At 51.0% G+C, this 23,232-nt stretch overlaps 9 protein-coding genes and 2 non-coding genes across 11 annotated transcripts; 6 read left to right on the top strand and 5 right to left on the bottom strand.

The window, feature by feature from the left end:
- Positions 1-730: 730 nt before the first annotated feature.
- Positions 731-2,563, top strand: GAP4 (Gap4p; the record flags this gene model as incomplete). The annotated part of the gene is made up of 1 exon (XM_019131611.1): positions 731-2,563. The coding sequence occupies one exon, from the start codon at positions 731-733 to the stop codon at positions 2,561-2,563; it is 1,833 nt and encodes a 610-aa protein (XP_018987469.1).
- A 2,261-nt stretch (positions 2,564-4,824) lies between these two features.
- On the bottom strand, positions 4,825-5,125 carry BABINDRAFT_160318 (uncharacterized protein). Its single transcript, XM_019128166.1, has one exon. It carries the CDS (start codon positions 5,112-5,114, stop codon positions 4,920-4,922), a length of 195 nt encoding a protein of 64 aa, XP_018987468.1. The 5' UTR covers positions 5,115-5,125; the 3' UTR covers positions 4,825-4,919.
- Positions 5,126-6,105: 980 nt separating this feature from the next.
- MCM1 (transcription factor) lies at positions 6,106-6,696 on the bottom strand (the record flags this gene model as incomplete). Its single annotated transcript, XM_019131608.1, has 1 exon — positions 6,106-6,696. One exon carries the CDS (start codon positions 6,694-6,696, stop codon positions 6,106-6,108), a length of 591 nt encoding a protein of 196 aa, XP_018987467.1.
- A 1,498-nt stretch (positions 6,697-8,194) lies between these two features.
- BRF1 (transcription factor TFIIIB subunit) lies at positions 8,195-10,224 on the top strand. Its single transcript, XM_019128165.1, has one exon. The coding sequence runs from the start codon at positions 8,491-8,493 to the stop codon at positions 10,045-10,047; it is 1,557 nt and encodes a 518-aa protein (XP_018987466.1). The 5' UTR covers positions 8,195-8,490; the 3' UTR covers positions 10,048-10,224.
- A 412-nt stretch (positions 10,225-10,636) lies between these two features.
- BABINDRAFT_t78 lies at positions 10,637-10,727 on the bottom strand. The gene has a single exon. It is a non-coding gene; the product is annotated as a tRNA-Arg (tRNA).
- Positions 10,728-11,087: 360 nt separating this feature from the next.
- On the bottom strand, positions 11,088-12,251 carry BABINDRAFT_32429 (glycerol-3-phosphate dehydrogenase family protein; the record flags this gene model as incomplete). The annotated part of the gene is made up of 1 exon (XM_019131589.1): positions 11,088-12,251. One exon carries the CDS (start codon positions 12,249-12,251, stop codon positions 11,088-11,090), a length of 1,164 nt encoding a protein of 387 aa, XP_018987465.1.
- Positions 12,252-13,517: 1,266 nt separating this feature from the next.
- BABINDRAFT_t81 lies at positions 13,518-13,590 on the top strand. Its single transcript has one exon. It is a non-coding gene; the product is annotated as a tRNA-Arg (tRNA).
- Positions 13,591-14,174: 584 nt separating this feature from the next.
- PGI1 (glucose-6-phosphate isomerase) lies at positions 14,175-16,369 on the top strand. Its single transcript, XM_019126884.1, has one exon. It carries the CDS (start codon positions 14,546-14,548, stop codon positions 16,196-16,198), a length of 1,653 nt encoding a protein of 550 aa, XP_018987464.1. The 5' UTR covers positions 14,175-14,545; the 3' UTR covers positions 16,199-16,369.
- BABINDRAFT_116495 (uncharacterized protein) lies at positions 16,108-17,908 on the bottom strand. The gene has a single exon (XM_019126885.1). It carries the CDS (start codon positions 17,660-17,662, stop codon positions 16,541-16,543), a length of 1,122 nt encoding a protein of 373 aa, XP_018987463.1. The 5' UTR covers positions 17,663-17,908; the 3' UTR covers positions 16,108-16,540.
- Positions 17,909-18,155: 247 nt separating this feature from the next.
- BABINDRAFT_33228 (S-adenosylmethionine-dependent methyltransferase) lies at positions 18,156-19,070 on the top strand (the record flags this gene model as incomplete). Its single annotated transcript, XM_019131624.1, has 1 exon — positions 18,156-19,070. One exon carries the CDS (start codon positions 18,156-18,158, stop codon positions 19,068-19,070), a length of 915 nt encoding a protein of 304 aa, XP_018987462.1.
- Positions 19,071-19,917: 847 nt separating this feature from the next.
- On the top strand, positions 19,918-23,103 carry MET10 (sulfite reductase subunit alpha; the record flags this gene model as incomplete). Its single annotated transcript, XM_019131583.1, has 1 exon — positions 19,918-23,103. The coding sequence occupies one exon, from the start codon at positions 19,918-19,920 to the stop codon at positions 23,101-23,103; it is 3,186 nt and encodes a 1,061-aa protein (XP_018987461.1).
- Between the last annotated feature and the right edge of the window lie 129 nt (positions 23,104-23,232).

Here is a 23,232-nt window from a genome sequence, read left to right as displayed (position 1 = left end):
GGGGATTTTCCAAGAGCAGCTTTAGTGGGAACTTCCAATACCCAGAAGTATGTTGCTATACTCCAAAATCTCCTTTGGACGAGCTCTTCTCCCAGCCAAACGGGGTGTAACACTCCCGTATGCATGCAAAATTTTCTTACGCACATTATGCACCATATTGCGAATCACCATGCTTACTGGGATGAAGCTCATGGCCGCCGGCTTTTACAGTCCCTGACACATCCTCAGTTTGAAGCTTGCTCTTGGAGTGATCTTCAACACCCTGATAGTCCAGCACTGGAACAAAATTTATCCGAAAGAATGGTCAAGCAGGCACTAAGTCAACAGCTCCAAACTGTGTTGCAAGTTTCGCACCTGCATGCCACCATACTGCAAGTTATCGCATCAAGGATGGATCCACGACCTATGTCCGTACCACAAATGAGAATGTCGCGTTTCCGTGCGTGTTACGCAATGAGATCGACGGTGAGTGAAAACAGTAAGATTGCAGATGCATGATCGTCTGTGGCTGTCGACGCCCGTCGAGGGCATATGCCAAACCTAACATCCTTCAAGCCACACTTTGATTGCGATATTCCATCGCTAACCATTTTTGAAACCACTGGAAATAGTTGACTGAAATTTTCGGTCAAACCCTTGTATCTGTGTCCCCGGTATATATACTACCACCGTTGCTTTGAACAGAGCGCTACCGCGGCAGTTTACTCACTAGCACGAACCGATTTCAGTAATGTCAGACCGCAAGGATTCCCCCACCAAAGAAGCCTTCATAGGGAACACTTCAAGCTCCAGCGGAAACGACTTCTCCCGACCAAAAACCGCCGCAAATGGACTGGAGTCTTACCGCAGCCAGCTGTTCTCTGACCTTGATTCACTCGACACGGTCCCTGATAACCGTGGGAAATGGCAGAAGTTCAAGGATTCATTCAAGCCTATGAATCTCAACGAAGACGATGGTATCGACTTGTCGGAGTTGTCAGAGATGGAAAAGGCCGTCTACGCTACCGCCAAGCACCCCTTGCAGAGGTCCTTGAAGAACAGACACTTGCAGATGATCGCCATCGGTGGTTCCATCGGTACCGGTTTGTTCATTGGTTTGGGCTACGCCCTTTCTCAGGCCGGCCCTGCAGGGACGTTGATTGGCTTCACGCTTGTTGGCTCTTCCTTGTACTGTGTGGTCCAGGCGTTAGGTGAAATGGCCACCTGTTTCCCAGTCTCTGGTGCCTTCTCTGCCTTTTGTTCTCGTTTCATCGATCCTTCCATCGGTTTCGTCATTGGTATCACCTACGCCTTGTCGTGGTTGATTTCCTTACCGTCAGAGATCATTGCGTGTGCCATCACCATTCAGTTTTGGAACAGTTCGATTGATCCGGTCGCCTGGGTCGCCATCTTCTTTGTGGCTATCGTGATTATCAACTTCTTCGGTGTCAGGGGCTACGGTGAGGCGGAGTTTGTGTTCTCAATGATCAAGGTGGTCGCGGTGGTGGGCTTCATCATCGTTGGGATTGTCATTATCTGTGGCGGTGGCCCTCAGGGTGGGTACATTGGTGGTAAGTATTGGCACAATCCCGGTGCCTTTCACCACGGGTTTAAGGGTGTGTGTTCCTCTTTCATCAGTGCTGCCTTCAGTTTTGGTGGTACCGAGATGGCTGGTCTTGCCGCTGCCGAAACCCGCAACCCACGTGTCGCGGTTCCTAAGGCCACCAAACAGGTTTTCTGGAGAATTACCATTTTCTACGTGGTGGCCGTCATTATTGTTGGCTGTTTGGTTCCTTACACCGACAATCAGTTATTGAGCGGGACCACGAGTGAAGACATTGCCGCTTCTCCCTTTGTTATTGCCATCAACAATAGTGGGATTAAGGTGCTTCCACATATCATGAATGCGGTTATCTTGATCTCCGTGTTGTCTGTGGGTAACTCCTCTGTGTACGGTTGCTCCAGAACCTTGGCTGCGTTGGCGGTGCAGGGGCAGTTGCCAAAGATCGTGGGCTATATTGACAGAGCTGGGAGACCTTTAGTGGCGATTATCATTACGGATACTTTCGGGCTACTCTGTTTCCTTGTGGCTTCCGGAAACAGTGACACGGTCTTTACTTGGTTTTTTTCAGTCTGCTCCCTTGCTTCTTTCTTTACCTGGGGTATGATTTGCTTGTCCCACATTCGCTTCAGACGTGCGCTTTACGTCCAGAACAGAGGGTTGGAAGAGGTTCCGTTCAAAGCCCAGCTTGGGGTTTGGGGGTCGTACTACGGCCTTTTGATCAACTTTTTACTCATTATGGGTGAAATTTGGATCTCCGTCTATCCCGTCGGGTCCAGCTCGGCCTCCGTTACTACCTTTTTCCAGAACTGTTTGTCGTTGCCTTTGGTAATTGTTCTTTATGCAGGTATGAAGACCTACAAGGGGCAGTGGAGCTTTTTCTACATCAAGGCTAAGGATATGGATATTGACACTGGTAGAAGGGAACTCGACATTGAGGTGTTGAAGCAAGAGATTGCCGAAGAGCGGAATCGCTTGAAGAACTCTCCTTTGTACTACCGAATCTACCTGTTCTGGTGTTAATCACATCCCCCATCCAGACCCACAATTATGGGTGGGTTTCCGCAACCTTTAATTTTTCTCCCAACTATACTTTTATTTTGATCTCTACTCTTTGCTTTGGACCTCTTAATCGCTCTAAATCGGCTTACTTTATTTGTAGGAGCTGCGAGAATAATAAACCGAAACCGGAGGCTTGAATTTTGCTAGTGGCCCCAACAGGATAACCGGTGGGGATATTGCCATCGTCGATAGGCGTGATGAGTTCTGGAGCTCTTTCCTTCAACAGCCAGTGCATATATGGGGCTTATCCAACGGAACATTCCCCGTGTTCTAACGTCTTGCCAAGGACCCGTTTGTTATCGGGAATACGACGCTCTCTAACAAGAACTGTGAAATTCACTCGGTTGGAATCCTGGAACACCGTGAAATCTAACTCGCCAATCAAGTTGGCAGCTTCGTGATTGCTGGTTGTCTAACTAAACCACATCAACTTCGTCGGATATAACTTCTTTGCTTGCTTCCGACGGACCGCCATGCACCAAGACTGAAACATACACAGCTATGGCTAAAAATACAGTAAAATACAGCTTCCCACTGGGGTTGCCGCTGTTAGTGGGAGGCGAACGCTAGTGCCCGTAGTATGGACGTAAGTCGTATATATAGCTAAAGCCGAAGACATATTTCTAAAGTGAATCTTGGCTAGGCTGAACAGGATTATTGCTTGGATCACACACCAGGTGTATATAACCAAGAGGAATGCAAGAAGATTCTTATATACTCCAAAGATGACGATATTACGTCACCTGGTGTGAGGGAGAAGGCCTTGGCGTACCGCGGAATGTCAACATTATCCGATCTGTCTAGTACTTCCTTTAATGCATAGATTTAGCGGGGAACAATGCGCGGGGTGAGCGTGATGCAGTGGAGATTTCCTTTTTTGCCTAACTCGCTATATATTATTCCCAATTACATCTTTCAACCATGCAACCAATTAATCTATATACAGCAGCTCTCATGGATTGGGGTTTCGGTACACTGGCCTCATGCGAGGCTTGAGGCTAAATAGCCTGAACGCCATGTCGGGAATATGCATAAACGGCTGCAGGCCATTCTCAGAACCTAAGCGCATTACTGCAAGACTCGCGCATAACTGGGAAACTATCCGGGTAGTTGACTAGGTACGTTCGTTTCAGTACTATCATCGTTGGTACGTCCCTCGTGGGTACGTCCCTCGTTGATATGTCCCTCGTGGGCTCAAGACAATAAATGGGAAACGGCTAAGCATTATTCCTACATAAAACACAATCCTTCAACCACCTAGCTGGTGCAAGGTGTACCCCCTCGAGATACACAAACCTTTTTTAAAGTTCCCGGATGATCCGATATTCGTAACCCTTTCTGGGAGGAGAACCTCAGCGGTACCCCAATCGTCAGTGATAGCGATGCCGGTTGCTTAACCTAGTCCCGAAACACACCGGCTCACACGAGGCTATTTCGGAGCAGCGCTGTAAGCCTTTTTGTTAACAGGTGAGGAGAAAACCCCTCGAGAATAATGCAAGAGGGAGCTGACGTTAGTGCTCTGCCCCGGTGGATAGGAGGGTAACTGCGGATATGTATAGCGTTTGAGTGATTTAAGTGAGTATGACGCGGCTGGCGGAGAGACAAGACCTGCCACCGTGCTCGCAATCGGCGGTGGCTGCACTCCGCGCAAACAAACAATTCCACACAAAGCGGCTCGATAAAAGGGTGGAAATGCACTTCCGACTCCCAATTAGGCCACTAGCGCAGTTATTTCTGTGCGAGGTGTAGTATCGTCCATGCGCGGCGCCGAAACAGGCAAGTTTGCATATAATTTCCGAGGGTATTTCCGAGGGTGGTGGCCTTTCTATACAACGTGAGAGATTTTAGCAGTCTCAGCTTTTTGGTCGGTACTGCTTCCGACGAACTACATCCCGCCAGCGTTGCCCGGATACCGGTGGCCGCCAGCTTAAAGATAAACACCTAGGTGTAGAATTTCTTTTGTTCTCCGTCTTAATTTATTTTTCGCTCGACCCATTATGCCCTATGTTATTGTTACTCAATCAGCGTGCGTCGGGCCTCCCCTCTCTCCTCGTTCTTATAAATCCTAAGAATCCCCCCTTGGCTAAAATGAAAAACTGACCCGCTTGAAATATTTTTTTCTCTTTTCCTCATAAAAAAGGTTTATCTTACACAAGTTTCTTGTTTATCCACTTTTTTATACCATCATAATGCCTCCAGGTCCAATTTTAGCTATCTGCCTCGTTGGGGTTGTCGTTGCCGGTTTGGTCCTTACTGGTTTGTACAAGGCCATCTTCGGTAAGAAGAAGAAGTCCAACTCTGGTAACTTCTAAATGGTTTAAGACAGATGGTTGATTGCGGTGCTGCCAGCAGCCCGTCTTTCACCTTGCATTGCTTCTTTTCTCCATACCAATCTCCCCTGATAATCGCCGGTCTGCCTGTGCGCTCCGCGGTGCTCTCCCTCTTCTTTCTCCTTCTGTGGTTGTTGTTTCCACCCCTTGTCTTTTGCTGGTGTGCTTTTGGCTGGGCTCATTGTTTTGGCTGGCTTGTGGTCTCTATTTGCTGTGTATTGCAGCCTTTCAATTCCACCGCCCGTGTCTTTACGCGGCTTGGCCGCTACTTTTAAGCTCGATTCGCCATGCTCGGTTTGCAATGCTCGATCTGCCTTGTCTTTCCGGGTACCGAAGTTTCCCTTCAAACCTCATTTGAAACGAGGCCTCACAAACGAAGAACGAAGAGATGTGTATTGCTGTGTTTGCAGCTTGCTGACGTTTTCAACCTATATCCATCCTCCTCCACTATCACGTTTTTCCTTTTTTGCTGTCATTTACTACTACTATTACTATTCTTAAATTTTTGGTCGAATTTAATTATAACTTTTTTTTCTTACTATTTGTTGTTTCCGGGTCATTAATGTTTAATATTTTTTAACTTTTGTTTATATTCGTATAAATAAACGTATACCTATTAGTTGGAAGTGGGCCGTAAGGCCCGTATTTTTCGCTACCCCTGAAACCTTCTATAGCGCATGGATGTCTACCGGCTACTAGTCCAGAAGGTGGCTGCATGTTGAGGTATTTTTTTTTCCGGGCGGGATTTAGACCGAAAAAAGTACGTGGCTTGGGCAATACGTGACGTCATTTGCCGTGGGCACTAGCTTAGGACCAGCAGACGATGCTGGAGGCTATTTAGTTACAATGTAAATTATAGATAGAATCATAAAAGACCATTTGAATGGTTAATATTGGCAGTAATTGCGTATTGTATGAAAGTTTGTAGCGACGGAGATACCATTCCATTGCACAATGTGTGCCCGTATTGAAGGGGTGTACAGCGCTAACCAAAGTGGCGCCGAGGAAACCCCAGTCAGGATGTGGAGCCATTTTCCCCCCGAAATACAGATAAATTATAACAGGTTACGTATCAGTAAAGGGTACGCACCACTTAAATAAAGATAAAATACAAAAGACAATAGAACATGATAACTACACTCACAAAAACAACCACGAAAGTCTAAACTGTCCTTAGAATTGCGGGTTACCGGCCTGGTTCTGCATCTGGTTGAAGTACTGCTGGTAGGCAGCAGTGTTATCGTTACCAGGAACTGGACCACCGTAGCCCTGGGCACCAGGGACTGGGGGAGCACCATAAGCAGCGGCAGCGGCAGCGGCGGCCGCTTGCTGTTGCTGCTGGAGATGGTGCTGCTGCTGCTGGTAGGCCACCTGGTCTGGATGTGGCTGTTGTTGTTGCTGCTGCTGCGGCGGTGGGGTAGGCGCGCTGGACTGTGGTTCGTCCTCGTCGGCGCCGTTGGACTCTTCAGGAGCGTTCAAACAGGCCTGGATGAGGTTCTTACCTTCTGGCTTGGTGACCAAAGGCTGCAACTTTGGCGTGGTAAAGGTGTAGACCAAACCGGTCTCGGAGACCACAAGCAACAACACCTGCGTACCGGTCAATACTGACAACTCGTAGGCCTTCTTCATGATCCCGGCCTTACGCTTGGAGAAGGTAATGTGGCGTCTGGACTTGTCCTGAATGAATCTGATCTCGATCTTGCGTCTTTCGCGAGCGGTGGACTTGCCACCGGTGCCGGCTTCGTCGTCATCGTCATCGTCCATGATGCTGGCGTTCGACGCGAATTTAGCGCCAGCACCAGCATCGTCGTTGGTGGTTGGAATGCCCAATTGCTCATCTTCTGGGGCTTCCGCGTGGGTTTCGCTTTCTAATTTGACTGGGTCAAGGTCCGACATCTGAGCGGTTAGTACTGGAGACAGGTGGTTGGGATTAGCCCGGGATGGCTGCCGATTCACGGGACGGCAGGTGTTACCAGAATGGAAAATACCTTCCCTGACGGCCGTCACTGGGCTGATGGTGGGCGTGCAAGATTATACGCTCCATGTGTCTTCGTCCCAAAAGGGTAAACAGTATCGCTAAAATTACCCATTGGAGACTTGCGGTTGTTTACACAACCACCAACAACACATCCATGTGAAGCACTAGAGCCTTGTAACAGAAGGCGGGAATACATACTCTAATAGGGTATTGGATTGATAAGCAAGGGGGTATTGGTGTATGTGCCTGGAGGATTCAGTCAACAAACACTGGTGATATGTATGGTGCTGAAAGAGGCAATTTAAAACAAATCGGGGAACCAGTTCACTTTTATGGCCTATTGGGAACGCGCGACCCGAAAGCAGAAAAACTTTCGGGGGCCAGGGAAGCGTTTTTCGGGGTGGGGGACACTAAGGGGCACGGAAGAAGACAGCTCGGGTCTACCGGAGGCGGGAAGGGCTAGCCACGTGCATGGCACGTGTATATTCGAGCTGTACGTCCCGCAGGCGGAAACCGTAAAGCATGGGGATGATTTCCACCGTATGGTTATGATCAGATTGACTAAATAGAGGTATCTATATGATTCGCAGAGATTTATATTGTCGTATTTTCTAGAATTTAGGATCAACAGGATTCGCAGTGAAGGCCGTAGGCAGCGTCGAATTTACCGAGGCTGGCTTGGTAAAATTTTATCCCGGGTGGGATACGCGATTCAGCTGCGACCTGTACGCATTAATATATTTATTGAGTCAAATTAGACAAATATCCTCTATCAACTTGCGCTTAGAGCTATAGGTCTATAATTGCAACTACAGCAGTTGCTCCTACGGTTTTCCCATCTACTGTAAAGACTCTCGCGTGTGACAGGGATTACCCGTTCGTGCAGCTTGTCTCTGCACTCCACAGCGAGCGGCACGAAGCTTGTTCGGTTTCGGGTTCGAATCCTGCTTGCGCTCGTTACCAAATACATTATTTGTGACCAAATTGCCCATAAAAACACCCCTAAAAAACAATCAATATCTGTATTCAAGCTAGAGAATACTTTAATACAATATTTCTCACTTTTATCCCATTTTGCGGACGTAGCCCCCTACCTACATTTCATGGTTGAGCAGGGTTTCGTCTATCATGCGCCGTCCCGCACACTCGTCCACCTTGACGATTTCAGGCGCGCCGAAAAGCTCCAATTTCCCAGGGGCCTCGACATTCGCCCCAGAGAAAAATTCCAAGAGAGGCGGACATGTCACTTTTTGCTTGTTGGCTTTAAATTTTTTTTTAACCAGCGGCTACTTTATTGTCAACATCTCACAAAACAACTCAAATCCTCGGTAAAACTTGAGCTTCATTGCTATTACACACAGTCTGTTCCACTGTATATCCGTTATTTGTTTACTCCCTTTGTTTACATCTGATTACGTTCTCCTGAGCCATCACCATTTGCTCAGCAACTGAACACATCTGGCCATCCGCAGCAAATATAAACAGCAGACCAGCACAAATACCCCCTCAACCCTTTTTACCGGTTACACGAAATCAAAAGGCAGACAACCCAACTTTATCACACACCACATTCACACACAATGACAAAGCGAATTTGTAAAAAGTGCGGTGGCACGGAATTCAGCACGGACCAGAAAACTGCGTCGCAAGACACGGCGTGCGTGGTGTGCGGGACGGTGCTCGAAGACAACCCGATTGTCTCCGCGGTGACATACGGAGAGTCGTCTTCTGGGGCTGCTGTCGCACACGGGACGATGGTTGCCGGGGACCAGGCGCACGCAAACTTCGGTGGCGGGCGCGGCTCGTCCATGGAGTCGCGCGAACAGACGTTAGCGAACGGGCGCCGCCGCATCAAGAACGTCGCGGCCGCGCTCAAGATCCCTGATTATATCCACGAGGCTGCGTTCCACTGGTTCCAGCTCGCGTTGACCAACAACTTTGTGCAGGGGCGCCGCTCACAGAACGTGGTGGCGGCCTGTTTATACGTTGCATGCCGTAAGGAAAAGACCCATCACATGTTGATCGACTTTTCGTCGCGCTTGCAGATTTCGGTGTACTCCGTGGGGGCCACGTTCTTGAAGATGGTCAAGGCGCTCCACATCACTTCCTTGCCGCTCGCTGATCCTTCCTTGTTTATTCAGCACTTTGCGGAGAAGCTAGAGTTTGGTGATGCGAAGATCAAGGTTGTGCGCGACGCGGTTAAGCTCGCAGGGCGCATGGCAGACGATTGGATCCATGAAGGGAGGCGTCCCGCGGGCATTGCCGGCGCTTGCGTCTTGCTTGCTGCGCGTATGAACAACTTCCGCCGTACGCACGCAGAGATTGTTGCGGTTGCGCACGTTGGCGAGGACACATTACAGCGCCGCTTGAACGAGTTCAAGAAGACCAACTCGGGGAAGTTGTCGATCGCGGAGTTCCGCAGCAGCGACAAGGTCGAACCTCTGGCACCACCGTCTTTCACGCGCAACAGAAAAAAGGACTTGGCGGCGCAGCAGCAGCGGGTGCGCGAACTTGCGTCGCCCTTGGAAACTCAGGTCCAGAGTGACCCCATTTTGCAGTACATCTTGAACGACTGTGACTTGTCTGAAAAGGAGATCAAGGAGCAGTTGGCGCGCGTCACGCGCCGTGCCACCAAGCGTGCCAGCGCAGGCCTCGAGCCTAACTATAGCGCCGCTGTGCACGGTCACCTCGACGAGGTGGAGAAGATGATCATGGCGCAAACCCCGCGCAACCTCGTGAAGAACTTGCCCAAGTCAGCAGACTTGCTCGCGCTCGTGCGCTCGGATCCGGAGAATTTTGACGACGTGGAGGATGAGGAGCTCGAAGGGTTTCTTCTCACGGAGGAGGAGTCGAAGTTGAAGGAACGCGTGTGGACGGGTCTCAACCAGGAGTTTTTACTCGACCAGGAGATGAAGCGCTTGAAGGCCGAGTCCGACGAGGCGGCCGGCCACTCGCAGACCCCGAGCCAGAGACGCAAGCGGAAGCGGTCTGTGGATGACGAAGACTTGGTGAAGAAGGCAATTGAAGATGCGACCGAGTACGGTGGCATTGCTGGCGCGGCGAGATCGATTTTGCCGAAGAAGCTTTCGAAGAAGATTAATTATGACGCAATTGGGGCGATGTCGAATATATTTTAAAACGTGTGAGAGACAGCACGTTTGAGAATAAAGGTGAGAGCGTAGCTTTTGCTTGGGGGAAGAGGGATGGCCATCCGTGCTAATTATCAATGTATAGTACACAGTCTTTGTGTCTGATAATTTACGAGTTTGAATGTATCATGCTGACTGGTATCTGACCTGAAATGTAGATAGCGAGCGCCGGTGTTACACTGGCTGTGTCTACTTGAAATCCAATGAGTAAGAATGTATAATGGTACCGAGTTAGGCCGATGCCCCCTCCGCAGGAATTTAACCTGAGGTTTGATCGGCCTATTGCCTTGTAAGTCCACCACCATGAGTGCAATCCCTTAGTGAACTCAGCGTTTTCCTAGAAAGCGATATATTTTGGATGAGGTAGTGTGCAGTGTGTGGGCTCTCTATGGAAAATCCGAAACATTCGGGTTTAGTCCGGGAAACCCGGTTACTTTGAATACCCCCAATACCATTTATGCGTCCGCTATAGCATATTGGGCTCAAGTACCTCCAAATTGTAAGGGTATAAGAGTTCTAGATAGAGCCTATACTGAAAACCATTAACCTCAGCCTCCCTGAAATATAAAAAGGTAAGCTTCCCCACCAGGAGTCGAACCTGGAATCTTCTGGTTCCAGAAGTGGTTACAAATCGTAGCCAGACGCCGTGACCATTGGGCCATGAGGAACGAAGCTTGCCGCTGACTTTACCTTTTGCAAATAAACAAATCTTTAAATTGGGAAGGCTTACGCGATATGGCGGACGAAAACCGCCACCTACTGGCGATTTACGGTGTTTGAACGTCGGATTCCATTAATAAATCGTATCAATTCGAATCGGTTTAGAACGTTTCTTGTCCGAGAGCACGTGAAAAGGTACTGGAACACTAGTGTGGCCGTGTGCTGCTCATACACCAAAACCCCTACCCTACACACTAATCCCGTCCACCCATATGCCTGTTACGGATAAAATATATTAGATAGCATTACAAAAGTATATAAACGGCAAAAGCAAGTGCATAATGAAGGGTGAATGAATGTCTAGGGGCTTATTTCTCCTCCAACAAGTGTGGCAAGTTCTCGATTCTCTCAGTTCCAAAGATGATCTGGTAGGTGGCCTCGAACAACGGGAATTCGGCGGTGGCGCCCTTGTGCAGCAAGAACTCATGGACTTCCTGGGCGGTGATGATCCCCTGGGATGACTGTCCGTTCAACAACTCCTTCTCACACTCCCAGGCAGACTTTCCGGTGGCAGCCATATGGCGACCGATCTTCACGTTACGGCCCCCGGAGCAGGTGGTGATCAAATCGGCGACACCGGCGGATTCGGAGGTGAAGGTCTGCGAGCAGTCACCGTAGCCGGTGAAACGCACAAACTTGATGGACTCAATCAACCCAATGCGCATGATGGCGGCCTTGGCATTGGAACCCCAACCGGAGCCCTCGACGAAACCCACGGCGATCGCCACAATGTTCTTCAAGGCACCCAGGATCGACACACCCGGCACATCCTCCACCACACGCACATGGAAGTACGGACGGTGGAAGGTGGCCTTCAAAATGGCCGCGTCAATGTCCTTTCCAGGGCCGCGGAAGTCGGCCGGGAGGGTGTACCCGATGGTGGTTTCAGACCACTTTTCGAGGGCAACCTCGGACGCGATGTTGGCCCCGGAGAGCGCACCACAGTGGATTCCCAACTGGGCCTCGACAAAGTCGGTAAGGAGTTGACACCCATCCTCCGGCGACACAGCCAAGCCCTTGAGACAGGAGACGGCTCTAGCGGTTGGCAAGACCTTGCCCTTGATCTGCTTGCAGACGTTGGCCAAAAACTGGTGCGGGATGTTGAACACGATCAAGTCGGCCTGGTCCACGGTGGACACCACCAGCGGGTCGGCAATCAAGTTGGTCGGTAAGGTGATGTCTGGGAGGTACTTGATGTTCTGGTGCTTGGTGTTGATGATGTCGGTCAACTTTTCGCCGTTGATGGTCTCTTCAAAGACCCACATCTTGACCTCGTTCTGGAACAACTCAGGCTTTGCAGCGGTGTTTTCGGCAATCACCTTGGCGATGGTGGTCCCCCAGTTACCTGAGCCGATCACACAGACCCTGTACGGCTGGGCCGGGGCCACTGGAACCAGGTTGGCTCTGGTGGAGTTTTTGGCTGGCGCCATGATGCTGGAGAGCTGGGATAAGCGACGTTGTGGAGAGGACATTATGATTTTTCTTAGCATGTATGATGAAATGCACGGAGAAGAAGAAGTTGTGGGGATATATATGGGAAATAAAATCACTGCACGCGATAGCATATGAAAATTGCCGACCCGCAAATATCCGCAGCTCCGGCACGGAATAATTATGCGATGCCTCACATAAGCCGAGCCACGATATCACCAGTATACCCGGTTGAGAGTGGTACGCGCACGCCACCATCATCGCCCATCATTTTGGGTGACCCAAAAAACGGATCGTCAGGTGAGCGCTGTGGTTTTGTTGGATTGAGGGCAGCAGGGTTGTTATTGGTGGAGCGTCTCGCGATTCCCCAGCAGGCAAGCTCTTCCAAGAAGTTTCTTTTTCAACACACCCTGACTCCGGAATATTTAGACTTAGCTTGCCCGGCTTTCTGGGAAACCACATGGGCGTTGGACGGGCCGCACACACGCGGAGCATCTCAGCTCCGAGGCCCCGTCAAAGACGCATGTGATCGTGCGCTCAGCCGTGCGTAGACTTGGGTGTAACGGTGCCTAGACCATTGCACAGTTGGCTTGGAAATAGTGTAGGAAAACGATCAAGTTATATGTAAGCTACGTGATTTAGAGACTGTCGATTTAGATGGTTATAAGTCAGACCACAGGAAGTGGTTTGATCTGCATCCCAGTTAACCTTCACGGTTATAGCTTTATTACGAGACAACGTTGAATGTGTCGATCTTGGGCTAAACATGAGAAAACCCCAGGAAGAAACCGGGTATAATAAACGGCTCTGTTACGCTTTATACAGGGTCGGATCATAAGAGGCTATCGTTGTGGTAAAAGCTTTGGAAAAAAGATCCGTCAACCTCATTTCGGCCCCGCAATTATTATGAGGATTAACGTTATGCGGGGGCCTATACGAAAAACACCCGAGTCTGTTAACATGGTTCTCTCTGTACGGTGACTGTTAGTACGTCCTGCTCCGAAGCAGCTTTTTTGATTGCAAAACCGTTAGTGGGGGCAAACCGCAGACGGGAAAGACCGGGAACGGACTACGGGTGAAATCCGTTAAAAGCCGAGCCGGCTGAATAGGCTGTGAGCGGAAGAGCCCCACGTATGTTTTAGAACACTTCTGAGACACTATGTAATGTTCCTTTAAGGCCCTTTAAAACGGACATCAAATATGTGTTGGGACTGACCTTAACAAACCGTTCAAAGACAACAGCTTTTTATAGGTTCATATATTATCCATATTCTGATGAAGAAACGTCTTTTTAACTTTCAGGGAACGCCTGCGTAGCGTAATGGTTAACGCGTTTGACTTCTAATCAAAAGATTGCGAGTTCGACTCTCGCCGTGGGTTCTAATATTTTTATGCCTGGAGTCCGATGTGATACAGCCTTATGTGGTGGAGAATACTGGCTTTTATCTTGGTTCAGACGATTGTTTTTATCAGGCGTCTGGGTATTGAGGAGCCCCCTTGACACCCTCGACGGAGCACTGTGCGTAAATGAAATGGCTTAGATGGTCGACCTACACCCTCGTCAGAAATCCCCCGCCCTCGCTCAGCGTTCCGGGGGCTGCTCTCCCCGAATTCTCCTCCGGTATAGAAAGAAACACACGAGCTGGTCATAAGAGAACATTGCTGTGTTAAAGATGCAAAATCTACGGAAAAAATGTATCAACCCAAACCGGTAGCTCTCTGTTAAACACTACACCAGGGGTTTGATAGAGCTAAGAGATTTTTCCCTGCCAAATTCTTATGTCCACCAGGTCGCATGCATCGTTATCCAGCTATGGTCCAGGGCTCTTAGCTCCTTTCGAAGAAAATCACACCAAGCACCCATCTTCTTGAAAACTCCTGCTTCATAAACGTACAACCAAGTTGGTTCCCTAATATTGTAAGTGAAAAAAGATTACCCCCCTCCCGACCCATGTCTCCAATTTCGGGTAAACTTTATGACTAGTCTCGCCTGCGGCTAGCCGCATGCACATTAGTACGACATTACTAATAGCAATTGCCAGCCCTGACAAGCCTACGTTTGCGGAGACAAGAACAACACCAAAATCACGGTAAACGCAGTACGGTATGCATTGACTAAGGAATGACCGTCTATTAGGTAAAAAAAGTCTACGGATTGAGACTAAAAGCGTTGATGATTGTTTTACACTCGGCATCCAACTCCTGCACGCGTGATGGCCATGTCTGCTCCGGGCGCGCCGGACGAGGCAGCAACTTCCAGGCTATATAAACACCCCCCACCCCTTCTTTCTACCCTCTCTTTCGCACTCTCCTCAATCCCTAAACACACATTGCTATGACTTTCGCCTTAGCATCCGAATTGCCAGCCTGGAAGACCCTCCAGGGTCTCTACGACCAACAGCACGCCAACTTTTCCGTGATCCAGGAGTTTGCGAAGGATTCCAAGCGCTTTGAGAAGCTCTCCCACACCTACACCAACTTCGATGCATCCGAGATCTTCTTTGATTTCTCAAAGAACTTGGTGAACGATGAAACCTTGGCCGCGCTCTTGCAATTGGCCCAGGAGGCTGACGTTGTGGGCCTCAGAGATGCCATGTTCGCGGGTGACCACGTCAACACCACCGAGGACCGTGCGGTGTACCACGTTGCGCTCCGTGCATCCAAGGATGCCGCTGCTCCGATGAAGGTGGACGGTAAGGATGTCTTGCCGGAAGTTGCCGCGGTTCTCGCGCACATGAAGGAATTCTCCGACAGCGTGCGCTCCGGCGAATGGAAGGGGTACACTGGCAAGCGTATCACCGACATTGTGAATATTGGGATCGGTGGGTCCGACTTGGGCCCAGTCATGGTCACCGAAGCCTTGAAGAAGTACGCCCAGGAGGGCTTGAACTGCCACTTTGTGTCCAACATTGACGGAACCCACATTTCTGAGACCTTGAAGCCATTGGACCCAGCCACCACCTTGTTCCTCGTGGCGTCCAAAACCTTCACCACCGCCGAAACCTGCACCAATGCAAACTCCGCCAAGTCCTGGTTCCTCGAAAGTGCCTCCCAGAATGACATTGCGAAGCATTTCGTCGCCTTGTCCACCAACGCCGAGGAGGTGGGCAAATTCGGGATCGACACCGCAAATATGTTTGGCTTTGAGAACTGGGTCGGTGGCCGGTACTCCGTGTGGTCTGCCATTGGCCTTTCCGTTGCCTTGTACATCGGGTTTGAGAACTTTGAGCACTTCTTGCAGGGTGCCCAGGCGATGGACACCCACTTTACTACCACTCCGTTGGCGCAGAACATTCCGGTTATCGGTGGGTTGCTCTCTGTGTGGTATAACAACTTCTACAAGGCCCAGACCCACTTGATCGCGCCGTTCGACCAGTACCTTCACCGGTTCCCGGCCTACCTCCAGCAGTTGTCCATGGAGTCCAACGGGAAGTCCGTCACCCGTGCTAACGTGTTTGCCAACTACGAGACTGGAACCATTCTCTTCGGTGAGCCAGCCACCAACTCGCAGCACTCGTTCTTCCAGTTGGTCCACCAGGGCACCAAGTTGATCCCTGCTGACTTTATCCTCGCCGCGCAGTCCCACAACCCGATCGAGCAGAACTTGCACCAGCGCATGTTGGCCTCCAACTTTTTTGCCCAGTCCGAGGCCTTGATGGTTGGTAAGAACGCTGCCCAGGTTGAAAGCGAGGGCGCCAAGGGCGGCTTGGTTCCACACAAGGTTTTCTCCGGGAACCGTCCAACCACCTCCATCTTGGCCCAGAAGATTACCCCAGCCACCCTTGGGTCCTTGATTGCGTACTACGAGCACGTCACCTTTGTCGAGGGTGCCATCTGGAACATCAACTCGTTTGACCAGTGGGGTGTTGAGTTGGGCAAGGTCTTGGCCAAGGCCATTGGTGGTGAATTGGTAGACAAGAAGGAGGTTGCCAGTCACGATCCGTCGACCAACGGGTTGATCAACAAGTTCAAGCAGTGGTCGTTGTGAAGCCAGGGCGAGACCCAGCAACGCTCCGGGCGAGGCGAGCCGCGTCTATGAGACTTGGAATTGTATAAGGTAATATACCAAAGTAACCGGGTAGGTTTATCTAGTGTAAATGGGCTATAAAGAGATTATAGGGGAAATTCATTCCTTTTACATGGCTATCGTCTCAATTGCTGGTGCTTATCTTTGAGTATACCTAAGTATTGAATCATTTCAGTGTTTACACCCCAATCTCCATTTCAGTGTTTATCCGTTTATTAATTGCTGGGATGAGGCCATGCCCGACTGGAGCTTTCTCCCCCACCTGAACTCTCAATCCAACCGGCAATACACGCTTATCACACATCACTTTCCAATGCAGTGCTTCTTCATCAACATGTCCAAGTCGTGGACACCCCCACGGTACACATCCAGATGGGGATCGTCACACCGCCAAGCCCCACCGTGGTCCTTGTTGAACTGCTCGCAGTCCTGGACAAACGCGGCAAACCGGGCTTGGGCGTTTGTGAACTTTTCGTCGTATTCATGCTGGGCTTCGGCAATCTTGGCTTCGGTGAGTACCTTCTTCGCGTGGTCGTCGAGCTTCCGCTGCTTGCGTTGAAGCTGGGAGTTGCAGTTGGTGATATATTCCTGATAGGGCCGCATCCATTCGTCTGTCCGCTCCTTCGTGGTTCCGCTTTCGCCCATGACCACTTCCCATGTGGCCTCCATTTCACACAACGGTTTGTACTGAGTCTCCATCGTAGCTGTGTGGTCTAACACGTACTGGTAGCGCTTCTTCATGTGTTGGATGAGACGGTTCACCGCAATCGACTGTTTCCCCCCGGGGTAGCGCAAGAAAGAAAGCTGCGAATTACCGTGGAATGTGACCGCCAACTTCCGGACCTGTGCGGGTTTGTCCTGGATAAACTTTTGAAAGTCGTGGAGGGTGCGCACCCTCTGGGAGTGGATGAATTCGTCGTGGAGGATTGCCCGATACTTTGGGTCGATAGTTCGCGGAAGCTTCAACTGGTCCTGTTGGTTCTTGAGGTATTTATGGGTAAACAAGTGCGAGCTCAGCTGGCGAGCCTGGTCAGCTTCGTGTAACTTTTGAACTGTCTCAGCCGTCTGAAGTTTCTCTGGGTCTATGGGGGTTGTAGATGACTGTAGCAATGCTCTGACGAACACGACAAACTCCAGAAGCGTCTCGGGGCGTATGTACAAGTCCCGGAGTTTCGCCTCCACCTCCATTCCTTGGAGTAACTGCTGCTGTATTACCGCAGGGCTGTGAAAGGCATGGGTCATTTTTACCTTCTGAAAGCACTTATACTGCTTCCGGAGCTCATCGTGCAAGAGCTTTGGCGACGGCACCACTTCTGTGGAGTTGCGGTAGACCTGAGGGAGGTGCCGGATGTGTCTGAGGGTCTGACGGTACAAGGCCCGCACAGCAATTTGATGATCAAGGAGCTGGTGATATGGTAGAGGCATTACAGCTCTGAATAGAAAGGAGGTGTACCAGCGCCCGAGAAATTTACCATAGTGAAAAATCCGGCATGCGTAAATTATGCATGTACACTCAAGATATCGAAACAGGTATAGACTAAGTGGCAAATATATATCAGTGAATACACACAACGGTGAGTACTAGCATCTGGTTAACTAATAAAAAAAATACACTTTGACCAAAAACCTTAGGTTGGCGAATATTCAAGTCAATCATTACACCATCCATTCTGTCTACATTTTATGCCCTCCAGAACGTCCATCCCATGCAGAAAGCGGAAAAATATTTGGTGATGGATGCTCTTCTGACATGCAGGAGAATATATGAGCGGCTTATGACGTTTCTAGCCTGTTATTCCAGACTGAGCAGGCTGGCCGTCTGAAAGTTGTCATTGATCTTGCAAGTACTAACGTGACTTTCTAACGTTGTACTTTTACGCTCATTCTTGAACTACAAACCTCCCAAGTCTAGACATCCATGCCACGACTGATCCCCCAGTCGGTGTACCGCCTAGCTGCGAAACACTCTCCTCTCCTTCCGTATTTTATCCCTGCCTGTCACAATCTTGCCGCGGCCAAACAGGAGCTCCACTGGGTGAAGCAAGAGCTTCCTGAGACCCAATGGCTTGATGCGGCGAGGCTACGCAAACAGCACTATCCACTACAATACATCCTCGGCACCCAGCCGTTCGGCGAGTTAGACATCAGGTGCAAACCGGGGGTGCTTATTCCACGATGGGAGACCGAAGAGTGGGTTTTGCAACTAGCGAGGGTGCTATCACCGATAGTCGAGAGCAAACAGAACTACGGAATACTTGACTTGTGCACAGGAACAGGCTGCATTCCCCTCTTGCTTCAACACGAATTGGGAAGCACTATCAAGCAGAGTAAACCGCAAAACGTGAGAACGATAGGGGTGGATATATCTCCCTTGGCCGTGGAACTAGCGCGAAAAAATAGCCAAACGACGGTGCTACCAACGCAGTTCGTCCAGGGTGACGTTTTTGAACCGCAAACAGTGATGGCTTCCATGCATGAAATGGACTTTAGACCCGACTTTATCACCGCCAACCCTCCTTATATCCCGCGAAAACAGTTTGAAGCATCACGGTTTGAAAAGTCGGTGAAACAGCACGAACCTGAGCTTGCGTTGGTGGGCGATTCAGAGTTTTACAGGACGTTAGTGGAGAAGTGGATCAATCCAATGCGGGTCCAGGGGTTTGTGTTTGAGTTGGGTGAGGTGCATCAGTGTGAATACACCCGGGATTTACTAGGGAATGACTGGGACTGTGGTATTTTGTACGATTCGAACAGCCAGGTGAGATGTGTGGTGGGTTGGGTTAAGGGTGGAGAGTACGAGACGTTGCGTGGTCTCTGCCAGAAGGTGTATTAGAGTCAAAGACATGAAATCCCAAGGGCTCTGCAAAAACCCCATCCAATGGCTGAACCCCCCAAAGGGGAGCAATTCTATTAATACCCCAGTTTGGGCCCATACCTCTTCCTTGTGAGACCCGTTCTAGGTATGCAGAACCTGTGATATAAGTAACAGGGTTTAAACACTATATCGGTTGAAAGAACTTCTAATATCCCATGATCAAGGAAAACCCCTGAGCTTGTACTGCACCAGTTTATAAATGATAGAGCCAATACCACATCGGAGTTCTCTGGAGGTGACCTGACATTTTATTTAATAGTCCGGTGCAGGGAACTGTCGTATATCGACACTTACCCATCGTACAACCTCCTACACATAGTATACACCGTAAGTGTCTTGGGGTACAGTGTACAGGTATTCCCATCAAGATCCAGCCACAGCACAACAAACCAATAACAACTTGGACACATACCCAAAGCTACCAGAACTGAAACATCTCTGCCACACGGTAACTCCGATTCATAAACACTTACTCATACCAGCATCCCTCCAGTGATGCCCCTCTTCTCCTGCATGCACCTCCCGCCGTTATCTGATCATCGCTCCGTTACATACGCCCCGGCTCTTATCTTTCTTTTTCTCGCGCCACATCACGTGCACAAGAATTACCTAAACGAGCAGAGTGCAGCAGCTGTGGAGGTGAAAAAATGCGCGATATCACGTGCGCTAATGAAACTTTATGCAACCTCACCGGGCGACTTTTCAATCTCTGTGACTCTTGTCCGAATATATATATACCACACCTGTTATTCTTCATCTTTGTTAGCTCTCTCCGAATCACTCGTGTCGTTACGCTTCACTCGTTATGACTATCGAAAAAACCTCCATCTCTGCCTCAGCCGTTGCGCCGTTCGGCCTTCCAGCCGATCCAGACTCGCTCCACGGCGTGGCCTACACTTCGCCCCACACGCTTGTGTCCCAAACCGTGTACTCCACCGCCGCCAAGGTGTTTGCCTACAAGTCTGCGGGTGCACTTGAGTCCTCCGTTCAGCTCTGGGAAGCCTTTGGCCGTGCCAACCCGCAGGAGATCGTGCCATCGCTCACTGCCTTGGAGGTCAGATCCGGGGCCGCTAACGCGATCCTTGGCTACCTCTCACAGAGAGCCTCCCACACCGCGCTCCCGGTCCTCACCCCGGGCTCTGCGCTCAACTTTATCCAGCCAACACTCGCCGGGTTGACTGCCGACAAGTTGCCGCTCTCGTTCCAGGTTGCCGCGTTAGACTACGACGAAGCCACCTCCTCCCTCGTTGCCGACTACGTGTCTCCGTTGAAGTTTGCGCGTGAGCTTGGTTACTCCGTCGTCACTCCCCTTTCCGCTGCCGAGGCACAGCACATGACTCTCCTCTCTTTGGCGTTATCCAAGCTCCAGCCATCCCTCCACTTGTACGACGGGCCAGCCTTCTTGAGAGAAAACGGCCGCATCGAGAACGTGCTCTCCCCTACAGAGCTTGCCGCCGCCTACACCCAGTTGGCGGCACAGACCCCGTTGTGGGAATCGCTTCCGGTGGCCAAGAGACCGGCCGCGGCTTTGTCCGCGTTGAACGCCATCTTTGACACCGCCTACCAGCCGTTCGAGTACGCTGGCCACGCAGAGCCAACCACTGTCTTTGTCGTTTACGGGACGGTCGAGTCCGAGTTGCTCTTGCAGACCGTCGCGACGCTCGCGGCGGACGCCAAGATCGGGGCCGTCGCCATCAGAGTGCCGCTTCCGTTCGACACCGCCGCGTTTGCCGCCACGATCCCGGCCTCCGCCAAGTCCGTGGTGGTTCTTGGCCAGACCGTCGGTGTCGCCACAACCTCCGCCTTGAAGGCCGACGTGGCTGCCGCGTTGTTCTGGGAGTCTGGCATCGCCGCGCCATCCGTGTCCGAGTTTACCTACCCAGCCTCCTTTATCTGGTCGCCGCTTATCCTTCGCAAGGTGCTTTCTTCCTTTGTGGTGTTGCCGGAGGCGGCTGCCAAGCCGGTGGTTTACTCTCAGGATGCCACCACCGCCGCCTCGCCGCACGGGAGCTTCGTCTTCTGGTCTCCAGACAACGGCCAGTTCGTCGAAGTCGCCTCCAAGTTGGCCCACGCGTTGTCCTTAGACGGTGCCTCCAGGGTCAACTACAGGGCCAAGTATGACAATGTCAACGGTGCGGGGTCTGTACACGCACAGATCGCATCAGTGCCCGTGGCCGAGAACTCCGTTCCCGGTTCGGTGGATGCCGCTGACGTTGTCTTTGTCGAAGGCACCCAGATCCTTTCCGCGTACGATGTCATCTCTACCGCGCGTGAGGGTGCCACTGTCTTGCTTGGTGTCTCCACCGGCGTAGTTGATCTCACCGAGTTTGTCGAGAAGCTCCCAATCAGCTTCAAGCGTGACCTCGCGGCCAACAAGAACAAGTTGGTCGTTGTCGACACCGCTGCGGTCGAGTTCCCAGAGACCGAGGGTTACACCGCCTCCATCGTCGTGCAGGTTGCGTTCTGGCGCACCGTCTTGCCAAAGCTTGGCGATCACGTTGTGCAGAAATTGTGGCAGTCGCAGGGCTCCGGAATCGAGTTGTTGCCGTCAATTCTCACCACCTTGGCTTCCAAGTGCGATGAGCTTGCGGTCAAGCCGGTGGAGGTTGTGCCAGAGTGGGCCCAGCTCGTGGAGGAACTTAAGGAGGGCGAAACTTCGGATCCTCTTCCTTTCCTTGCACTTGAAACCGCCTTTTCGGGTAACCCGCGTACGTCTGAGGCTGCCGGGGAACCAGAACACTCCGTTTACGTTTCCGCTGCCAAGAGGCTTGCGTTCAAGGAGGCTTACGGTACCACCACCAGCCTCAGACCAGACCTTTCGGTGCGCAACTTTGTCGTCAAGGTCCAGGAAAACCGCAGAGTGACGCCGTCCGACTACGACAGAAACATTTTCCACATTGAGTTTGACATCACCGGCACCGGTCTCACCTATGACATTGGTGAGGCCTTGGGGATCCACGGCCGCAACGACAGCGCGTTGGTGCAGCAGTTCCTCGACCTCTATGGCTTGGAAGGTGCCGACTTGGTTGTCGTGCCAAACAGAGACGACGCCAAGCTCGTCGAGACCAGAACCGTGTTCCAGGCCTTCTCGGAGAACTTGGACTTGTTCGGGAAGCCGCCTAAGCGCTTCTACGAGTCGCTTGCTCCGTTCGCCACCGAAGAGGCCGAACGCAAGCAGTTGGAACTCTTGGGTTCCGCCGAAGGCGCCGCCGACTTGAAAAAGCGCCAGGAGGAGAACGTTGCCGACTCCTACGCCGACGTCTTTGCCGAGTTCCCGTCTGCCCGCCCAGCCCTCTCCGACTTGGTCCAGATCATTGCGCCGTTGAAGAGAAGAGAATACTCTATTGCCTCTTCCCAGAAGATGCACCCTAACGCCGTCCACTTGTTGATCGTGGTGGTTGACTGGGTCGACTCCAGGGGCAGAACCAGATTTGGCCATTGCTCCAAGTACTTGGCCGAGCTTGCCGTTGGTACCGAGTTGGTTGTGTCTGTGAAGCCATCCGTGATGAAGTTGCCACCATTGTCCACCCAGCCAATCATCATGTCAGGCCTCGGGACCGGATTGGCGCCGTTCAAGGCGTTTGTCGAGGAAAAGATCTGGCAGAAGCAGCAGGGTATGGAGATTGGTGCTGTCTACTTGTACCTCGGTGCCCGTCACAAGAAGGAGGAGTACTTGTACGGTGAGCTCTGGGAGGCCTACAAGGCCGCCGGGATTGTCACCCACATCGGGGCCGCCTTCTCTAGAGACCAACCGGAGAAGATCTACATTCAGGACAGGATCAGAGAGAACATTGAGGAGTTGACCGATGCCGTCATGGAGCAGAATGGTAGCTTCTATTTATGTGGCCCTACCTGGCCGGTGCCAGACATCACTGCCTGTTTGGAGGATGTTGTCAAAAATGATGCCCAGAAGACCGGTAAGAAGGTGGATGCGGCCCATGAGGTTGAGGAGATGAAGGAGGCCGGTAGATACATCCTTGAGGTGTACTAAGCAACTAAGTTTACTCTACGTTTAGTTGGTAAATATCTATGTTGTTTACAAACTTGTAGGTTAAAAGCTGCAAACGGCATAGTGAGGATAATAAGGGTTAGTTTTTGATACACTGTTGTCTTATTGAGA

This window comes from Babjeviella inositovora (genome assembly GCF_001661335.1).
Source record: "Babjeviella inositovora NRRL Y-12698 unplaced genomic scaffold BABINscaffold_2, whole genome shotgun sequence".
Classification (NCBI taxonomy): domain Eukaryota; kingdom Fungi; phylum Ascomycota; class Pichiomycetes; order Serinales; genus Babjeviella; species Babjeviella inositovora.
Note: the sequence above shows the minus strand (reverse complement) of the source record. Positions and strands in the feature narration are given on the sequence as shown.

Excerpts from the sequence above, each read along its gene's own strand:
- BABINDRAFT_116495 (XM_019126885.1), bottom strand. The coding sequence starts at position 17,662 with ATGCCTCTACCATATCACCAGCTCCTTGATCATCAAATTGCTGTGCGG.
- PGI1 (XM_019126884.1), top strand. The coding sequence starts at position 14,546 with ATGACTTTCGCCTTAGCATCCGAATTGCCAGCCTGGAAGACCCTCCAG.
- BABINDRAFT_160318 (XM_019128166.1), bottom strand. The coding sequence starts at position 5,114 with ATGAGCCCAGCCAAAAGCACACCAGCAAAAGACAAGGGGTGGAAACAA.
- BRF1 (XM_019128165.1), top strand. The coding sequence starts at position 8,491 with ATGACAAAGCGAATTTGTAAAAAGTGCGGTGGCACGGAATTCAGCACG.